Here is a 20,168-nt window from a genome sequence, read left to right as displayed (position 1 = left end):
TTCACCATATTGGCCAGGCTGGTCTTGAATTCCTGAGCTCGTGATCCTCCTGCCTCAGCCTCCCAGAGTGCTGGGATTACAGGTGTGAGCCACTGCGCCTGGCCCACATTTGATATTCTTAAGAGGCAGAGTGAAGAAATGGATCATTAGAATGACCTTAGAAGAGGCCAGGTGCAGTGGCTCACGCCTGTAATCCCAGCACTTTGGGAGTCCCAGGCGGGTAGATCACTTGAGGCCAGGAGTTTGAGATCCAGCCTGGCCAACATGGTGAAACCCATCTCTTCTAAAAATACAAAAATTACCAGGGAGTGGTGGCACATGCCTGTAATCTGTATCAAAAAAAAAAAAAAAAAAATGACCTTAGAAGATATGAACGAAAGTCAGACAGAGTCTCAAATGCACACTATCCAATTAGCTGCTACATGAATATCTCTGCAAATTACAGTTCTAATACATGTAACAATAATGATAACAACAATGACAACATAGCAAACTCTTCGACTGGACTTATTCCTGGTGAGGCGCTTTTTTGCCAGTCTGGAGTGCAGTGGCGCCATCTTGGCTCACTGCAACCTCTGCCTCCTGGGTTCAAGTGATTCTCCTACCTCAGCCTCCCGAGTAGCTGAAACTACAGGAGTGTGCCACCAAGCCCAGCTAATTTTTATATTTTTATTTTTATTATTTTTATTTATTTGTTTGTTTTAATTATTTTTGAGAAAGAGTCTCACTCTGTCACCCAGGCTAGAATGCAGTGGCATGATCTCAGCTGCAACCTCTTCCTGCCAGGTTCAAGTGATTCTCCTGCCTCAGTCTCCCAAGTAGCTGGGACTACAGGCACCCGCCACCACACCTGGCTAATTTTTGTATTTTTAGTAGAGACGGGGTTTCACCATGTTGGCCAGGCTGGTCTTGAATTCCTGACCTCAAGTGATCCACCTGTAGGGTCCAGCCCTATGGGGCTTAGCGGGTGTTCTGCCCGTGTGCGGAGATGAGAGATTGTAATAAATAAAGACACAAGACAAAGAGATAAAGAGAAAACAGCTGGGCCTGGGAGAACACTACCATCAAGACATGGAGACTGGTAGTGGCCCAGAACGGCTGGGTGCGCTGATATTTATTGCACACAAGACAAGGGGACACGGTAAGGAGGGCGAGTCTTTTAAGTGATTGACAAGGTGAAGCAAAGTCACATGATCACAGGACAGGGGGCCCTTCCCTCTTAGGTAGCCGAAGCAGAGAGAGAGAAGGCAGCATACATCAGCGTTTTCTTCTATGCACTTATAAGAAAGATCAAAGACTTTAAGACTTTCACTGTTTCTTCTACCGCTATCTATTACGAACTTCAAAGAGGAACCAGGAGTACGGGAGGAACATGAAAGTGGACAAGGAGTGTGACCTTTGGAGCACAGCACCACAGGGAGGGGTTTAGGCCTCCGGATGACTGCGGGCAGGCCTGGATAATATCCAACCTTCCACAAGAACCTGGTGGAGCAGAGTATTCTCTGACTCCTCCAAGGAAAGGAGACTCCCTTTCGAGGTCTGCTAAGTAATGGGCGTCTTCCCAAACACTGGCATTACCGCTTAACCAAGGAGCCCTCAAGCGGTCCTTATGGGGGCGTGACAGAGGGCTCACCTCTTGCCTTCTAGGTCACTTCTCACAATGTCACTTCAGCACCTGACCCTATACCCGCCAGTTATTCCTAGGTTATATTAGTAATGCAACAAAGAGTAATATTAAAAGCTAATGATTAACAATGTTTGTAATAATGATTGATAATTATCCATGATCATCTCTATATCTACTTTGTATTATGACTATTCTTATTCTAACTATTTTCTTTATTATACTGAAACAGTCTGTGCCTTCAGTCTCTTGCCTTGGCACCTGGGTAATCCTCTGCCCACACTTCCTTGGTCTTAGACCTGCGGGCCTCAGCCTGGTCAGTCAGGAGCTTCTTGTAGGCCTTGTCTGCTTTCAGCTTGTGGATGTGTTCCAGGATAATCCGCTTGTTTTTGAACACATTCTCCTTCACCTTCAGGTACAGGCTGTGATACATGTGGCGATCAGTCTTCTTAGATTCATGGTATCTTCTGAGTAGCCAGCGCAGAATTCTCATTCTCCTTATCCACGTGACCTCTGGCATTTGGACGTTGGCTGTACCCTTCCGCTTACCTATGCCTGTGTGCCTGCCCTTCTGGGAGGCCAAGGTGTTTTTCCGGCATGGAGCCTGGGAATGGACCATCACAGGCTTGCGGATGATCAGCCCATCTTTGATTAGTTTTTGGATCTGCTGATGGGAGCTGGCATTGGCAATTTCATTGGTCTCATTGGGGTCCAACCAGACCTTCTTGCCACAGCAGAGGACACTAGAAGCAAACCTCTTCTAAAGCCTGAGCATATTTATGGCTGCGGCTGCAGCAGCGAAAGGAAAGAAATCTGTTATTTCAGGTTCTTAAAATGTTTAAAATTGGTATATTAGAGTGCTTAAAAGATACGTCTGCAGATTCAAGTTTAAATTGGGTTATTGAATAATTGATTTAGAATTTTAAAGTTTCTTACTGAGATTGCAAGTAGAATCAGAACATTAAAAAAAAATTAAGATTTACTGCATTTATATGTTTACTTTTATTAGGTTGCAGTAAAGGTATTTGGGAGGCTGGTTTATCAATCAATCACTTTAAAAAAGGAAATAAAATATATTGGATGAACAACTGCAGTATAAGCTGCCTAAAGCAGTTTTAATTTTGAAAAGAAGACCAACCAATTATTAATTAAAGCCCCCTTGGCTGGGTGCAGGGGCTGACACCTGTAATCCCAGCACTTTGGGAGGACAAGGTGGGTGGATCATTTGAAGCCAGGAGTTGAAGACCAGCCTGGGCAACATAGTGAGACCCTGTTTCTAAAAAATGTTAACATTCACTAGATTTATGATGAGAATTATATGACTGGTAAGTTGAACTTAAAAGTTTTAAAAATACTTTTGTTTGTTTGTTTGAGATGGAGTCTCTCTCTGTCCCCCCAGGCTGGAGTGCAGTGGCTCAATCTCCGCTCACTGCAAGCTCCGCCTCCCGGGTTCACGCCATTCTCCTGCCTCTCAGCCTCCTGAGTAGCTGGGACTACAGGCGCCCGCCACCACACCTGGCTAATTTTTTTGTATTTTTAGTAGAGACGGGGTTTCACCACGTTAGCCAGGATGGTCTTGATCTCCTGACCTCGTGATCCGCCCGCCTGGGCCTCCCAAAGTGCTGGGATTACAGGCGTAAGCCACCGCGCCCAGCCAATACTTATGTTTTAAAATTTATATTTTCCTATTCAACATAGTATTGGAAGTTCTGGCCAGAGCAATCAGGCAAGAGAAAGAAAAAAAAGGGCATTCAAATAAGAAGAGAGGAAGTCAAACTATCCCTGTTTGAAGATAACATGATCCTGTATTTAGAAAACCCCATCATCTCAGCCCAAAAACTTCTTAAGCTCATTAGCAACTTCAGCAAAGTCTCAGGATACAAAATTAATGTGCAAAAATTGCTAGCATTCCTATATACTGACAACAGACAAGCAGAGAGCCAATTCATGAACGAACTCCCATTCACTATTGCCACAAAAAGAATAAACTACCTAGGAATACAGCTAACAAGAGAAGTGAAAGATCTCTTCAAGGAGAACTACAAACCACTGCGCAGAGAACTCAGAGATGACACAAACAAATGGAAAAACATTCCACGCTCATGGATAGGAAGAATCAATATCATAAAATGGCCATACTAGTCAAAGCAATTTATAGATTCAGTGCTATCCCCATTAAACTACAATTGTCATTCTTCACAAAACTAGAAAAAACTATTTAAAATTCATATGGGATGAAAAAAGAGCCCAAATAGCTAAGGCAATCCTAAGCAAAAAGAATAAAGCTGCATCCATCACACTACCTGACTTCAAACTACACTACAGGGCCACAGTAACCAAACAGCATGGTACTGGTAAAAGAACAGACACATAACTTTGTAACAGGTCTGGAAGCTCTGAGTTTATCTTGGGACCTCAAGAGAGGATCACCCAACTCACAGGTGTTAGAGGATACAAACCCATGGCTGGGCTGGGCTTTAAAAGTCTTATCTGAAATTCCTTGTGAAACAGAGTTTCATTAAAGCCAATGCAAAAGGCCTATGTAAGTAAAAATAACCATTATTGCTGCACTTCATGCAAATAATCAGGTGAAGTATAAGATTGTAGGATATAATAAATTCCTCTTCAAAGGTTTTAGCCTATAAATTGTTAAGTACAATGAGTTCTGAGATCCTCTTCAAAGAACCAATGTATCAGTATGTTCAGCTCTCCTGTTCTTTGTTCTTCATTTTAAAGTTTCTCGTTCTTTACGTCTCCTTGCCCCTAGTTATAGTAAACAACCCCCTCCTAGCCTCTATCACCTGCTCTGACCTTAGTCACCCTTGGTCACCTGCTCTGTTCTTAGTCATCCTGAGTCACCTGTTCTGTAACCATCCTTCCTGCCAAACTACCTATCCCACCACTCTGGCTCATACCCCTGCTCTCTTTAAAATAGCCAATCGGAATTAGCTTAGACTGTGTGGTCCAACCCTAGCCAATAGGGGAAAGACACAGCAGTAGTGACTAGCCGAGTTAGGATAAGAACCCCTTCCCCTCCCTTGTTCAGGTGTGCTCTCACCATTGCTCCATCCATGAGACACACCCTTCTATAGAAGTAAAATTGCCTTGCTGAGAAACTTAAATTTATGTTTGAGTGCTATTTCTTTTCTTTTTTCTTTCTTTTTTTTTTTTTTAGAGATGGAGTCTCACTCTGTGGCCCAGGCTGGAGTGCAGTGGCGCGATCTCGGCTCACTGCAAGCTCCGCCTCCTGGGTTCATGCCATTCTCCTGCCTCAGCCTCTTGAGTAGATGGGACTACAGGCGCCCACCACCACGCCTGGCTAATTTTTTGTGTTTTTAGTAGAGACGAGGTTTCACTGTGTTAGCCAGGATGGCCTTGATCTCCTGACCTTGTGATCTGCCCACATCAGCCTCCCAAATTGCTGGGATTACAGGTGTGAGCCACCGTGCCTGGCCTTGAGTGCTATTTCTTTTGCAGCACTGAAAATTTATTTCTAACAAGACTAAAGTTTATTCATAATTAGTGTTTACCAAAAATGAGGACTGAAGAGAAAAATTTTGATCCAAAGCTTATCATATGTTTGTCATTAAATCCTAGTTTCATTAATTGTTTTTAAACTTTTTGCTTACATTTTAGACGAACCCCGCTTATTCCTGTGAATCAAGAGGTGATCTTCTGCAACTTGGAAAAAAAAAAGCGATGGGTAAGGTAAAAAGGTGAATCAATATGCTAGTTCTGGGCAATTATCTTGCAAATTTTGCCAGGTAAAGAAAGTGAGTAAGGTGCTCATAACCTGGAGGTTTCTTTGTTTGGGAAAATAAAACCAAGGAACTTCAGAGACCCTCAAAGGGGAATTCTATATCTTGGCAAGTAAAAATTTTTTTTGGAGGCAGAATTTCGCTCTTGTTGCCCAGGCTGGAGTGCAATGGCACAATCTTGGCTCACTGCAACCTCCGCCTCCCAGGTTCAAGCAATTCTCCTGCCTCAGCCTTCTGAGTAGCTGGGATTACAGGCATGCGCCACCATGCCCTGCTAATTTTTTGTATTTTTTTGTAGAGACGGGGTTTCTCCATGTTGGTCAGGTTGGTCTTGAACTCCCGACCTTAGGTGATCCACCCACCTTGGCCTCCGAAAGTGCTGGGATTACAGGCGTGAGGCACCGCGACCGGCCGGCAAGTAAAATTTTAGATGGAAATTATCTACCACACCACACTTGTGGAAACTGCTGTCCTCAATCTAATATTTGCAATAGTGTTATACACAGTAGCACCTTCTAACTAAAATATTGGACAGTTTCCATTGCTGTCCTGTTTTGCTTAATTATTATTGTTATAACCGGGATAATAGTTATTGACAAAAAGGAAGCATAAAAGTTTTACTATCACTAAGTCAGCTAGGACTTTTTAATTGGGTTTAGTGATGCACTTTTTTTTGGGGGGTGGGGATGGAGTTTCGCTGCCTTGTCCAGGCTGGAGTGCAGTGGTGCAATCTCGGCTCACTGCAAGCTCCGCCTTCCGGGTTCACACCATTCTGCCTCAGCCTCCAGAGTAGCTGGGACCACAGGTGCCCGCCAGCACGCCTGGCTAATTTTTTGTATTTGTTTAGTAGAGATGGGGTTTCACTGTGTTACCCAGGATGGTCTCGATCTCCTGACCTCGTGATATGCCCGCCTCGGCCTCCCAAAATGCTGGGATTACAGGTATGAGCCACCGCACCTGGCCCTAGTGATGCACTTTTAAATGAAACATGCTGCTTTTGGATTAACACCTAGTAAAGTAAAGGAAAATCTACAGGTACCTAAAGATAAAATCAAAATTATTAACAGGCTCAGGGAAAATGCCAGCTTCAGCCCTCAGTGGCTACAATCTCTCTTTAATAAATTACAGTCTTCTTTATGGAATTGGTTAATCCCTTTATTAAGCCCTCTCTTGCTTATATGTCTTGTATTGATATTTGGACGAAGTCTACTCAGTACTATAACTCAAATTGTTTCTTCTTGCCTAGAAGCAATCAAACCCCAAATGGTGCTGCAAACTGAACCACACATGGACACATCATTCTTCCAAGAACCCCTAAATCAACCCCAGCAGGAGCCCTAGCTGCTGTTCGCCATTCAACACCTCTTTTCAGTAGGAAATAGCCAGAAAGAGTCGTTGCCCAAAACCCCCTAACAGCAGTTAGCGTGATATCGCCGCAGGGAGGAATGTGGTAGGAGTTATTAAGAATAAGAAATTGAGGCCAGGCATGGTGGCTCATGCCTGTAATCCCAGCACTTTGGGAGGCTGAGGCGGGTGGATCATGAGGTCAGGAGATCGAGACCATCCTGGCTAACTTGGTGAAACCCCACCTCTACTAAAAATATGAAAAATTAGCCGGGCGTGGTGGTGGGCGCCTGTAGTCCCAGCTACTCGGGAGCCTGAGGCAGGAGAATGGTGTGAACCTGGGAGGTGGAGCTTGCAGTGAGCGGAGATCATGCCACTGCACTCCAGCCTGGGCAACAGAACGAGACTGTCTCAAAAAAAAAAAAAAGAGTAAGAAATTGGCGGGTGAGGTGGCTCACGCCTGTAATCCTGGCACTTTGGGAGGCTGAGGTGGGCGGATCACGAGGTCAGGAGATCAAGGCCATCCTGGCTAACACAGTGAAACCCTGTCTCTACTAAAAATACAAAAAATTAGCTGGCTGTGTGGCATGCACCTGTAGTCCCAGCTACTTGGGAGGCTGAGGCAGGAGAATTGCTTGAACCCGGGAGGTGGAGGTTGTCCAGCCTGGTGACAGAGGGAGACTCTGTCTCAAAAAAAAAGAAGAAGACATACAAGTGGACAACAAACATATGAATAAAAGCTCAACATCACTCATCATTAGAGAAATGCAAATCAAAACCACAATGAGATACCATCTCACACCAGTCAGAATCGCTGTTATTAAAAAGTCAAAAAATAACAGACGCTGGAAAGGTTGTAGAGAAAAAAAGAACGCTTATACACTGTTGGCGGGAGTGTAAATTTGTTCAACCAATGTGGAAGACAGTGTGGTGATTCCTCAAAGACCTAAAGACAGAACTACCATTCGACCCAGCAATACCATTACTGGTTATATACCCAAAGGAATATAAGTTGTTCTATTTTAATGATATGGTATGGCTTTGTGTCCGCACCCAAATTTCATCTTTTCTTTTTTTTTGAGACAGAATCTCCCTCTGTTGCCCAGGCTGAAGTACAGTGGTGCAGTCTTGGCCTACTTCAACCTCTGCCTCCCAGGTTCAGCAATTCTCGTGCCTCAGTCTCCTGAGTAGATGGGATTACAGGCGCTCACCATCATGCCTTGCTAAGTTTTGTATTTTTAGTAGAGACGGGGTTTCACCATGTTGGCCAGGATGGTCTTGATCTCCTGACCTCGTGATCTGCCTGCCTCGGCCTCCCAAAGTGCTGGGATTACAGGCGTGAGCCACCACGCCCGGCCCTTTAATCATTTTTATGAACTGAAAACCAGTGTCACTTGTCAAAAATAAATATTGAACCCAAATATAAATACAATGAAAACAAAACCATGTTGTTAAAGCTTAACTAGAGACATTTCCAAACTAAAGTATGAACCTGGATCCCGGGTCTGTCTTTCCAAAGACATTAAAGACACACTAGTGCCAAGACCATGTCCTTGAAGTCCGATTGATTGCTGTGCTGTGGCCATGTACAGCCACCCTACTTCGGCCAGTGGTACACTTGTGTATCTCAAGCTTTGGGAAACATTGAGATAAGCAAATTGTAAACCCTGAACAAATGCCCATGGGCCTTGGGAGGAACATATTTTAGGCATCATTTCTCTCTTTTTTTTTTTAAAGTTTTTGTTTGTTTTTTTTTTTGAGATAGAGTCTCATTCTGTTGCCCAGGCTGGAGTGCAGTGGTGTGATCTCGGCTCACTGCAACCTCCGCCTCCCGGGTTCACATGATTCTCCTGCCTCAGCCTCCCCAGTAACTGGGATTATAGGCTCCTGCCATTATGTCTGGCTAATTTTTTGTATTTTTAGTAGAGATGAGGTTTCACTATGTTGGCCAGACTGGTCTCCAACTCCTGACCTTGTGATCCGCCTGCCTCAGCCTCCTGAAGAGCTGAGATTATAGGTGTGAGCCACTGCGCCTGGCCCGTGGGCATCATTTCTCATCAAAACTCTTGAAGTGCCATAACTGCAAGTTAGCAGGCCTGGAACTGAGATGGGAAAACTGCGAGAAAGTTCTCTGCTGTTTTCACTCATGTAGCAACAAAGACAAGCTGTTGGGTGATCAAGTCTTGATTAAATCATTCATTCATTCAACATTTATTGAGCGCCTACTGTGTGCTAGGCACCGTGCTAGGCGCAGAAATAGAGATGCATAAGATACAGTCCATGCCCTTAAGGATTCACAGTCTAGAAGGGGAGACAAACATGTAAACAAGTAAAATACAGTGTGATAAGTGCCACAAGAGAAGCATTGACAAAGTGCAGAGGTAGCCTGGAGGGGAGGGGCACAGGGGTTGCCTTCCTGGAGGAGGGGGCCTTTGAGGGGATCGTGAGAGATGAACTTGCCAGGCAGACAAGGCAGGAGGAGCAGGGGAAGGCATTCCAGTCGGAAGAAACAGCATGAGCGAAGGCACAGAGGCATGAAACTGCATGTCTTGCTTGGTGCGTGGGGAACTCTAACTAGTCTGGTGGTATTGCTAAAGTGTACTAGAGGCTGTGGCTGGAGAAGGGGGCAGAGGCCAGATCATGAGGGGAAACTGAGGGCAGGGACATCTCGGAGCGTCACCAGAGGTGAGCAGAGCCCGAGGGCAGGCTTTGACACAGGAAAAGAGGGCTCCTGGCTGACCCAAGGTACACCTGCCTGAGGACCACAGGGTTCCTCACTGTGGCTCCAAAGGGATCTCGACCCAAGAGTAGAGGAGCAGCAGAGCTGGAGGTGGAGTAAGCAGAGGGGCCGGGCCAGGTCTGGGACCCAGAGCTGCCATGCACTCCTGCGCTCTGCTCACAGACTTCTGATTTCCAACCTGCACGTCAGAGCCCCCTCCTCCCAGCCGGGTGGGGGCCTGGATCCAGTGGGAAATCACATGGGAATGTGGCTGGCAAACTGCAAAGGGCCAGATGAGTGTCAGGTTACAGAATAAATCTTTACTAACTCAAAGAAGAAAAGGGCTGCGGATAAAACAGGAGAGATTAGTTAGATGGAGGAAGGCGGGCAGATGGGCCTAAGAACAAGGGCCAAAATGAGAAAACCGCAGCGGCCAAAGAGGACCGTGGCTGTCTCTCCCCTGGCAAGGAGGGGTCCTTTTGGCCCAGGGCAGAGGCAGAGGCCAGTGGGCACAACCAGGCCAGATGTGCAAGGAGAGCGTGTGACCTGCAAGACTGTGGGGCTCCACACTCCAGACTCCAGTGTTTCCTTAGCCCAATGAGGAGGTTTCCTTGGCAACCAGGATCCTCCTTCTTCCAGGCTGTAGGGAGGCCACTGAGGCAGAGAGTGGCCAGCCAGCCTTCCAGCCCCTCAGTGTTCTCAGGAATGGCTCTGTCTGAAAAATGGCTTTGCAGGGATGGGTGGGGCAGGGAGGCTGTGGGAGGAGGGCAGAGTCTCAGGACATCAGAGTCCAGCTGCCCCTCTGAGTGGTGCTTTTGCAAGGCATCACACTTGAGGCCCCTGTGAGGGGCTGAGCTTCTTTCCCAACCCTGGATGAGGGAAGGGCAAGATGGACTCAACCTGATTGTGGGCCCCTCTGCCCTGGGTTCCAGGGCTACAGTGAGATGAGGCCTCCCGACGGAGAAGCTAACAGCAGCCCCCATGTCCTTGCTGCCGTCCCAGGAGTAGGGAAGGAGGAGGGGACCTTCCCAGTTGGTAGGGTCTAGAGATGTCCCGAGACCCCTCCTTTCCTCTCGCCGTTGATGAGGCAGCCTCGCGCTGCAGGGTTCCCAGCCTCCGACCGGCCCCCTTCTCTTGGCCTCAGTCTCATCGCTTGATCCCTCCCCTCCCCTGAGCAGTGTGGGGGATGATGCCCGCTTGGGCGCCGATGGAGGTGGTGGTGTTAGCGATGAGGAGGATGGTGAGGTGTTGGTGGCGGTGGCCTCCCCATGCGGGGAGTGGGCTGGGCTGGGGGCGCTGGGGGCATCACTTGCTCTTGTGCATATCCTTCAGCCGGCGGAGCTCTTCCAGGAGCTGGGCCCGGGAGCAGTCATCATCCCCAGTGGGGCCCGGCCCTGGCCCCAGAGCCTCCTGTAGCGCCAGGCAGTGGGTCCTCAGGAACGGGTTGTAGGAGCGCTCCTCTCCCAGGGTAGATGGGCACTGTGGGTGAGAGGAACCAGGTTTGGTGGAGAGAAGCTAGGAAATGGATCCAAGACAGAGAAGTCTGACCCGACCCCTGCCCCATCCTGGAGTTCAGGAGTTCTGACTTGAGGGCCCATGGACCAAACAGGTCAGAGCTTTGGGGAGGTGCTCGCAGGCCTGGGGTCAGCATGGATGGGTTCCCGTTGGGGCTGAGTGCCTGCCCACACAGCTTCTCCCGGACCCCGAGTCCTCACCGTGCCCTTGCGCTCCAGCCGCTGCCGCTGCACCCACTGCATCTTCCTCTCCCGGGCCAGGTTATCGGGCTCCACCACACCTGCAAAGCCCAGGTTCTCCTCCGCATACTCATGACCTACCGACAGCCACGGGGGTGAGACACAGAGCAGAGAGAGATTGGTGGTATGGTCAGAACAGTCTTCCCTGCCCCAGGTCCAGGCTGATGGGCACCTGACAACCAGAGATGAGGTCAGCACTTCCAGGAAAACCCCAACTGCCAGGAGCCGCTTCTCTAACTGTGGGCACAAGTCAGCCACGGGTGAAAAGGTGGCAATAGTTCCAGGGGAAAAAACCACTAGACCTGGAGCCGGCAGGCCTGCATCTAGCCCTGACTCCACCACTGCCTAGCATGTGATCTCGGTCTAGTCATGGCACCTCTCTGAGGCACAACTTTCTCATTTGGCAAGTGGAGAGAACAATGATGCCACCGGACACAGATGTACCTGCTGTGTTCCTGGTGCCTGGAACAGAGCCTGGTATGTGTTAGGTGCACATAAAGTACTTGCTGAATGAATGAATGAATGAATGAATGAATGAATGAATATATGTTCTGAGGATTAACAGATATCTGTGAATGTTTTTATGCACCACAAGGCAACGGTTACATGCAGAGTGGATTTACTGACTTCTCCCCAGATAAGCAAAGGCTATTTTCTGTTCTGGGCTCCGGCTATGAACAATTAGACATCTCTCTGGAATGCCCTGGGGCCTGCAGGGCTCCCAAGAGGCTGAAGGCTGGCTGGCAGGGGAAGGTAGTGTGAGAAGCAGATGTGTTACGGAGCCAGCACTCCAGGAAGAAGGGAGGCCAGAACTCTGTCCCTACCCCTAGAGGTGGAGCTGTGTCGCTTCTGGGCCAGGAACTGGGCTGGCCTGCTTTCTAGGGGAGTGAGGGGGTGGGAAGGCCCTTGTCCCAGGCTGAGCGTGGGGCTGGAGGATGGGGAGTAGTAAGGGGGTGTCTCACCAGGCCACAGCAGGGTGTCATCCCCTAGCCCCAGCACAGTGTCCAGTGAGCTCAGCATGGTCTCTGCGTTGCCCTCAAAGGTCCGTCCTGGGTAGGGGTTGGAGGGTATGTCACAAGGTGCCAGGATAACACAATATGGCATAAGGCACACCCAGACAGGTGGGAACCAGCTTGTAATGCTCTGGCTGGCCACCAGCCCTGACTGTGCCCTTTCCAGACCCACCCCAGGCATCTATTCCCTCCTCACTGGGAGCTGGGCCCAACTGGTCACCCCCCGACCAAGCCCATCTGAGGCCTCCGTTGCACACAGTGACATCTGAAGGGAGGGGCTGCAGAATCTTCAGGCTGCAGGTCCCAGGCTTGGTAGATGCAGGGCTACTCTTTCCTACGGAACACTTCTTCGCCTAGGCTGCCCTTTGGGATTCCATGCAGCCTGGGACTTGTGATCCTCACCCACCCCCTCACCTAGCTGTTCTTAACTTTTCATAACCTAGTCCTGCCAGTCACTGTATCAGAGAACCAGGCTCCACCCAAGGGAAACTAATTCCCTGCAGGGCTTTATTCAGCTACAGACATTCTCTCATTCTGTCCAGCAGCTGGTGGAAGTCTTTTTTATTTTTGACACAGAGTCTCGTTGTTGCCCAGGCTGCAGTGCAGTGGCACAATCATAGCTCACTGCAACCTTGAACTCCTGGGCTCAACACCACACCTGGCTAATTTTGTATTTTTTGTAGAGACGGGGTTTCACCATGTTGCCCAAGCTGGTCTTGAACTCCTGGGCTCAAGCAATCCACTTGCTTTGGCCTCCCAGAGTTCTGGGATTACAGGCCTGAGTCACTGCTCCTGGCCTATATTATTTATATTATTTAAATTTTTTTTTCTTTTTTGTGACAGAGTCTCGCTCTGTCTTCCAGGTTGGAGTGCAGTGGCGCGATCTCAGCTTGCTGCAACCTCTACCTCTCGGGTTCAAGCAGTTCTCCTGCCTCAGCCTCCCTAGTAGCTGGGATTACAGGCATGCACCAGCATGCCCGGCTAATTTTTGTATTTTTAGTAGAGACGGGGTTTCACCATGTTGACCAGGCTGGTCTTGAACTCCTGACCTCAGGTGATCCTCCCACCTCAGCCTTCCAAAGTGCTGGGATTACAGGCATGAGCCAACATGCCTGGCCTATTTTTAAATTTTTTTGTAGAGACAGTCTTGCTATTTTGCCCAGTCTGGTCTCCAGCTCCTGGCCTCAAGTGATCCTCCTGCCTCAGTATCCCAAGGTGCCCCAAAGGAAATCTCAAGGATTAAAACCAATCTGAGTAACACAGATGGAAGTAACTGCCACGACAATATCTGTGCTAAAACTAAGGCTTCAGTGGTCTCCATGGGACTGTGGCTGCCCTAGCTTCTGTCTCTCCCTCCTCTCCCAGCTCCTCTCTCTTTCGGGGAAACTCACCACAGCCAGAAAGGAAGAGCAGGTCCCCTGAGAAGAGGCAGGAGGGACCCTTGTAGGGCTCCCCATCCAGTAGGTAGACCAGATGGCCTTGTGTGTGGCCAGGTGTAGCCAGGGCCCGGATCTGAAGCCGTCCTACGCTGACCACATCTTGATGACACAGGGGACTGGGGAACAAGGGAGCAGGGGAGAGAAGGTATTGGATCTGTGCCATGCTGATCCCTGCCCCCATCCCAGGCCCAAGGGGCTGGGTGATTCACAACAGAGTGGGCTTCCATACAAAAGAAGATAACCCAGTGCCTCGGGTCTCAGGTCCGAACCCTCCCCCTTTCCTCTTTTGGGGACTATGGCTGGATCAGTTGGGGGATGGGCAGTGCCAGTCTTCAGATAGGCTGGGATTGGGCCAGGAAGGGCACTGGCAAAGATCCACCTGCTGATACCCCTGAAACACTTCACTGAAGGCTGGGGGTGGGGGAAAGGGCCCATGGAAGGGCCATCCCTTGCCTAGGTCAGGGACTTACTGGGTGAGGTAGGGGATGCCGTCCTGAGGGCTCCCGTACACCCGACAGTCCCGGTGCCGCCGGCTGAGGTCACGGTTCCCTCCACTGTGGTCCCTGCAGGACGGCAGAGACAGGCAGGGGGCTTCGAGGGGCAACAGTACCTAAGCCCCCCTCTTTACCACACCATCTCCAGGCCTTTAAGTGCTGGGGCTGTGGCTTCTGGACTGAGCCAAGTTGTCCACACCTCTAGGCCTTTGTTCAAGCTGTTCCCTTGCCCAGAACATCGCCCCCAACAACTCAAGCTGGCCAATGCCAGCTGAGCTTCCTGGACCCTCAGCTCAGGTCATCATCTTTCAATTCTCCAAGTGGATCTGATCACACCGTGCCTGGGCCTCCCATCCCTGTTCCCTGTGCCAACTGTTACCTAAATATTACATACTTCTTTTTTGAAGACAAGGTCTCACTATGTTGCCCAGGTTGGGCTTGAACTCCCAACCCTCTTGCCTCCGCTTTTATATACTTTGATACAGGGCTATCTCCCCTATTGGTCTTAGAATTTCCTTGATGGAAGAGTCATAACTTTTGTCCATGCCCAGTGTGCAGTAGGTATCTAATACATGCCCATGAAATGAAAGAGAAATGACTGCCCTGCCCTCCTCTGGGGCTTCAGAAGCTCGATCAATGGAGTGGTGGGAGACTGTCCCTTCTCCTCCCTCCCTGCTGGTGTCTGGGTGACTTCACGAGGAAGGTGGGTGCCGGCCCATACTGACTTCTTGACCTCTGGCCCCGGCCGTCCTCAATGGGCCCAGTCCTGGCAAGCCCAGCCGGGACAAGGGTGGGCCAGAGAAGACGGGAGCCCCTTACCAGTGCTTGTGAGTACAGAGAATGGCGACCAAGGTGACCCCTTCCTTTTCAATGGAAGCCTGCGAGAGAGAGGAGGTTTGGAGACTGGGGAGCAGGATGCAAGGGACACTTGAAGCAGCAAGAGCCAGGAGTGTGGGTGCTGGAGGAGAGGAGAGGAGAGGAGAGGAGAGCAGGGAGAGATGAAGCGGAGGAAGGGGATGGAGCTGGAGGGGAGAGATCCGGGAATGTGAAGCACGGGGCACATGGAGGCAGAGGGACACTTGTACATGGAGAGAGGCAGACACAGAGAAATAAGGAATGGGAGGCAAAGACAGAGAGACCCAGATACTGACAGACAGAGGTGACAGAAAGAAAGGGGGTCTGAAGGGGGCCAATGGGAGTGAAAGCCAGCCTGGAAACTCACAAGACCCAGACTCCTGGGCCAACACCCCCAGCCCTCTGGCTCTGCATCCCCCACTCCTGCTCTCCCCTTCTGCCTAGCCATGCGCTGTACCCCCCTTCCCCAGGCTATGTGTGCGCATGTGCACGTGTGAACATGGAGCATATGGGACACATCCCAGGGGCAGACGGACAAGGGTCAGCCCTCTCTAGCAAGGGGAAACTGCCAGTCCCCAAGGTGACTCCAGACACCCCCTGCTCCCTGCCCTCCCCTCACCTGCACAGCCCGAGGGTCTGAAGGATCCACAGCCACAGCCAGCTGGGCCTGGGTGTCGATGATGAGGTAGCTGTAGTTGTCCGAGAGGACAGGGATGGGAAGCACCTTCACTCCTGGGGACAGAGATGGGCTGTGGGCGGGGTAACAGGCAGGGAGCCCAGGGGCTGGGCTATGTGAAGTGGAACAGGTGGGGAGGGTGGGGGCACAGAACGGGGGATGCTGGCCGGGGCAGTCAGAGCTCACCATTGAAGAGGCGGGGCTGGGTTTTCGAGTGGCCTTTAGGGTAGCGATTCCGAGCCCTGCGCAGCTGCTGTCGGTAGAAGAGGTACCCGAGCCAGGTGCGGGTGTACAGGCTGTACCTAGAGGGCGAGTGGGTGGCCTATGATTAGCCTTTTCTCCCTAGCTCTCCTAGACTCCTTCGTGATGCCTGCAGGCCCCACATCTCCATTCCTTTGGTCACCCCGTGAGCCAATGCAATTCCAGTCTCACTTATTATGTGCCTACTGTTTGCCTGCTTAGCACTCAGGACAAGATGGAGAATGAGACGGACACACCTAGAACTCAAAATCTATCAGGGAGACGTGAACTGAGGAACTCACAGAAGAAAATTGGAGAGGCCGGGCGCGGTGGCTCACACCTATAATCCCAGAACTTTGGGAGGCCGAGGCGGGTGGATCACCTGAGGTCAGGAGTTCGAGACCAGCCTGACTAACATGGCGAAAACCTGTCTCTACTAAAAATACAAAACTTAGTCGGGCGTGGTGGCACACGCTTGTAGTCCCAGCTACTCAGGAGGCTGAGGCAGGAGAACTGGGCATCGCACCACTGCACTCCAGCCCAGGCCAAAGAGTGAGACTCTGTCTAAAAAAAAAGAGAGACTTGGAGAGTGAGGGGTTTAATCTAGCCCAGGGTCTAGCACCTCTGATGAAGTGACGTTTGCAGGGAAGAAGGAGTAGGAATTAGGAGGCTGAAATGAGGTAGAAAAAATATTTCAGAAAGAGCAGTGGTGGTCAAACTTTAGCATGCATCCTAATCATCTGAAGAAGGTTGGGTACAGTGGCTCACACCTGTAATCCCAGCACCTTGGGAGGGAAGGGGAGAGGATCACTTGAGCCCAGGAGTTCGAGACCAGCCTGGGCAACATTGTGCCCTATAGGGTCTCTACAAAAAAAATAAAAGAGTAGCTGGGCATGGTGGCACATGCCTGTGGTCCCAGCTACTCAGGTAGCTGAGGCAGGAGGATTGCTTGAGCCTGGGAGGGCAAAGCTGCAGTAAGCCATGATTGCGCCACTGCACTCCAGCCTGGGTGACAAAACAAGACTCTGTCTCAAAAAAAAAAAAAAAAAAAAAAAAAAAATCATCTGAGGCTGGGTGTGGTGTCTCACGCCTGTAACACCAGCACTTTGGGAGGCCGAGGCGGGTGGATCATCTGAGGTCAGGAGTTCGAGACCAGCCTAACATGGTGAAACCCCGTCTCTACTAAAAATACAAAAATTAGCCAGGTGTGGTGGTGGGCACCTGTAATCCCAATTATCTTTTTTGTAGAGATGGGGTCTCAATTTGTTGTCTAGGCTGGTCTCGAACTCCTGGGCTCAACAAATCCTCCTGCCTTGGCCTCCCAAAGTATTGGGATTACAGGTGTGAGCCACTGTGTCCCACCTGAAATTCTTTTTTTTTTTTTGAGACAGAGTCTCGCTCTGTTGCCCAGACTGGAGTGCAGTGGTGCAATCTCGGCTCACTGCAACCTCCACCTCCCAGGTTCAAGTGATTCTCCTGCCTCAGCCTCCCGAGTAGCTGGGATTACAGGCTTACACCACCATGCCCGGCTAATTTTTTGTATTTTTAATAGAGGCAGGGTTTTGCCACGTTGGCCAGGCTGGTCTTGAACTCCTGACCTCAGGTGATCCACCTGCCTTGGCCTTTCAAAGTGCTGGGATTACAGGTGTGAGCCACTGTGCCTGACCAAGCCTGAAATTCTTTTTTTGTTTGTTTGTTTTTGCGAGGGAGTCTCGCTCTGTCGTCAGGCAGGGGTGCAGTGGCACAATCTCAGCTCACTGCAACCTCTGCCTCCCAGGTTCAGGCGATTCTCCTGCCTCAGCCTCCTGAGTAGCTGGGACTCAGGCGTGCACCACCACACCCAGCTAATTTTTGTATTTTTAGTAGAGATGGGGTTTCACCATGTTGGCCAGGACGGTCTTGATCTTTTGACCTCATGATTGGCCCACCTTGGCCTCCCAAAGTGCTGGGATTACAGGGGTGAGCCACCATGCCCAACCCTGAAATTCTTAATGATTTTTTCTTTGACCTTGTGTCTTGTAAGTGGAGCCTTATAGGACAGTGGGACATGCAGGGAGCAAGAGACACACATAGTGAGTGTGCTCCGTTCCTCGCTTATCATACCTATACAGAGTCTGCAATGCCCATGAGCACACAAATCTGGGGGACCCACAACGCATGGGAGTTCAACAAGACTCAAAGTGAGTACAAGGCGAGTGCATACCTATGACTGACCCAAGAGGCCAAGCTTTCAGTTCAAACTAGAACGTGCTTCAAGTGCACAAAGACAGAGGTGTTCTAAGAAACACGAATGACCAAGGAACTCTGCTGCATCCTTTCCTGCTTTTGTGTTATCCACCTATTTATGCTGCAAATAGCGATATAGAAAGGAAAGGGAAGATAGGGTAACCAATCCATCCTTTTCCTTTCCATCCTTCCTTATTAACCGGCAAGCCAACAGTGCTGGCAGAACGTGCACGTATTAAGAATCGAAGGCCGGGTGCCGTGGCTCATGCCTGTAACCTCAGAACTTTGGGAGGCCAAGGCAGGTGGATCACATGGTCAGGAGTTCAAGACCAGCCTGGCCAAGATGGTGAAACCCCATCTCTACTAAAACTACAAAAATTAGCTGGGCGTGGTGGTAGGCACCTCTAATCCTAGCTACTCGGGAGGCTGAGGTTGCAGTAAGTGGAGATCTCACCACTGCACTCCAGCCTGGGTGACAGAGTGAGACTCCATCTCAAAAAAAAAAAAAAGAATTGAAGGCCGAGTGCAGTGGCACACACCTGTAATCCCAGCTCTTTGGAAGGCGGAGGCTGGTAGATCACTTGAGGTCAGGAATTGGAGACCAGCCTGGCCAACATGGTGAAACCCCATCTCTACTAAAAATACAAAAATTAACAGGGTGTGGTGGTGGGCGCCTGTAATCCCAGCTACTTGGGAGGCTGGGCAGGAGAATCACTTGAACCTGGGAGGCAGAGGTTGCAGTGAGCCAAGATCACACCATCCAGCCTGGGCAACAAGAGTGAAACTCTGTCTGGAAAAAAAAAAAAAAAAAAGAATTGAAGGCCAGGTGTGGTGACTCACTCCTGTAATCCCAGCACTTTGGGAGGTGGTGACAGGAGAAGTGCTTGAGCCCAGGAGTTTGAGACCAGACTGGGCAACATGGCGAGACCGTCTCTACTAAAAATGCAAAAATTAGCCAAGCATGGTGGCATGCACCTGTGGTCCCAGCTACTTGGGAGGCTGAGGTGGGATGATCACTTGAGCCCAGGAGGTCAAGGCTACAATGAGACATGTTTGCCCCACTGCACTCCAGTCTGAGTGACAGAGGAGACCTTGTCCTGGTAAGAACTAAATACACATCCATGTATAAGCTAAGAAATATTAATTATGTAGTTTCTGTGATTCTACAGGAGTTAAATGTTCTTATATTTGTATTTAAAACAGGCATTGCACAATATTAAGCAAATGGTAAAATTCCTGCTAATAATTTAAATGCTTCTTACTTAGAATGACATTAAATAGCAAATTGAAAACATCACAGGTCAAAATAGAGATTGTAGACGAAAAAAAGCTTCATATTATAGTACTTTTAATGGTTATTTTTTCCAAACTTTTTTTTTTTTTTTTTTGAGATGGAGTCTCACTCTGTCACCACGCTGGAGTGCAGTGGCACGATCTTGGCTCACTGCAACCTCTGCCTCCCAGGTTCAAGCGATTCTCCTGCCTCAGCCTCCCAAGTAGCTGGGATTACAGGCACCCACCACCACGCCCAGCTAATTTTTGTACTTTTAGTAGAGACGGGGTCTCGCCATGTTGGCCAGGATGGTCTCAATCTCTTGACCTCATGATCCACCCGCCTTGGCCTCCCAAAGTGCTGGGATTACAGGCATGAGCCACCATGCCTGGCTGACCCTAAGTCTTTACAAGGATTGACTGTGTATGTGGGGGTGGGTGCAGCTGCTCTTCAGACCCCTTAGGGGAGAGCTAGCTGATTTGTCTGCAAGCAGTTGGGTCAAAACCAAGCAGGTTTCCATGGCAATTTGTAGAAATGATTTAGGTAAAGTTTAATCAATGCACTGTCTGCTCTATGTACCCATGGGTTTATATTGATTGGCAATCTGGGCACATGGTTGAAGGGCTTTGCCAACCTTTATTTGTCTTTATGTTCCTTTCTCGTAGGCCTTCTTTTTTTTGGTTTTATTTCTAAATTAGATTTCGCCAACTTACATTTTCATTTCTTCAACAATATTTACTGAATCCTTGCTAT

General features: G+C 49.4%; 1 protein-coding gene, 1 long non-coding RNA gene and 1 pseudogene across 3 annotated transcripts in view; 1 reads left to right on the top strand and 2 right to left on the bottom strand.

Annotated features, from left to right (window-relative positions):
* Positions 1 to 20,168, top strand: part of LOC129031799 (uncharacterized) — a 31,316-nt gene that overhangs the window by 1,502 nt on the left and 9,646 nt on the right. The window contains exon 2 of the long non-coding RNA XR_008501129.1: positions 5,261 to 5,327. This is a non-coding gene — a long non-coding RNA (uncharacterized LOC129031799). The remainder of the gene's footprint in view (positions 1 to 5,260; positions 5,328 to 20,168) is intronic.
* Positions 1,035 to 2,414, bottom strand: LOC129031798 (large ribosomal subunit protein eL19-like; annotated as a pseudogene).
* PNKD (PNKD metallo-beta-lactamase domain containing) overlaps positions 8,908 to 20,168 on the bottom strand; it is a 76,357-nt gene continuing 65,096 nt past the window's right edge. For both annotated transcript variants that reach the window (XM_054478520.2, XM_054478521.2), the window contains 8 exons: positions 15,863 to 15,978; positions 15,620 to 15,732; positions 14,965 to 15,023; positions 14,122 to 14,214; positions 13,604 to 13,767; positions 12,162 to 12,248; positions 11,161 to 11,276; positions 8,908 to 10,924 (listed from right to left, as the gene is read on the bottom strand). In XM_054478520.2, coding sequence (XP_054334495.1) covers positions 10,751 to 10,924; positions 11,161 to 11,276; positions 12,162 to 12,248; positions 13,604 to 13,767; positions 14,122 to 14,214; positions 14,965 to 15,023; positions 15,620 to 15,732; positions 15,863 to 15,978 — 922 coding nt within the window. In that variant the 3' untranslated portion in view covers positions 8,908 to 10,750. The remainder of the gene's footprint in view (positions 10,925 to 11,160; positions 11,277 to 12,161; positions 12,249 to 13,603; positions 13,768 to 14,121; positions 14,215 to 14,964; positions 15,024 to 15,619; positions 15,733 to 15,862; positions 15,979 to 20,168) is intronic.

Source organism: Pongo pygmaeus, chromosome 11, assembly GCF_028885625.2.
Source record: "Pongo pygmaeus isolate AG05252 chromosome 11, NHGRI_mPonPyg2-v2.0_pri, whole genome shotgun sequence".
NCBI lineage: Eukaryota > Metazoa > Chordata > Mammalia > Primates > Hominidae > Pongo > Pongo pygmaeus.
This window is presented reverse-complemented; position numbering and strand designations above follow the sequence as displayed.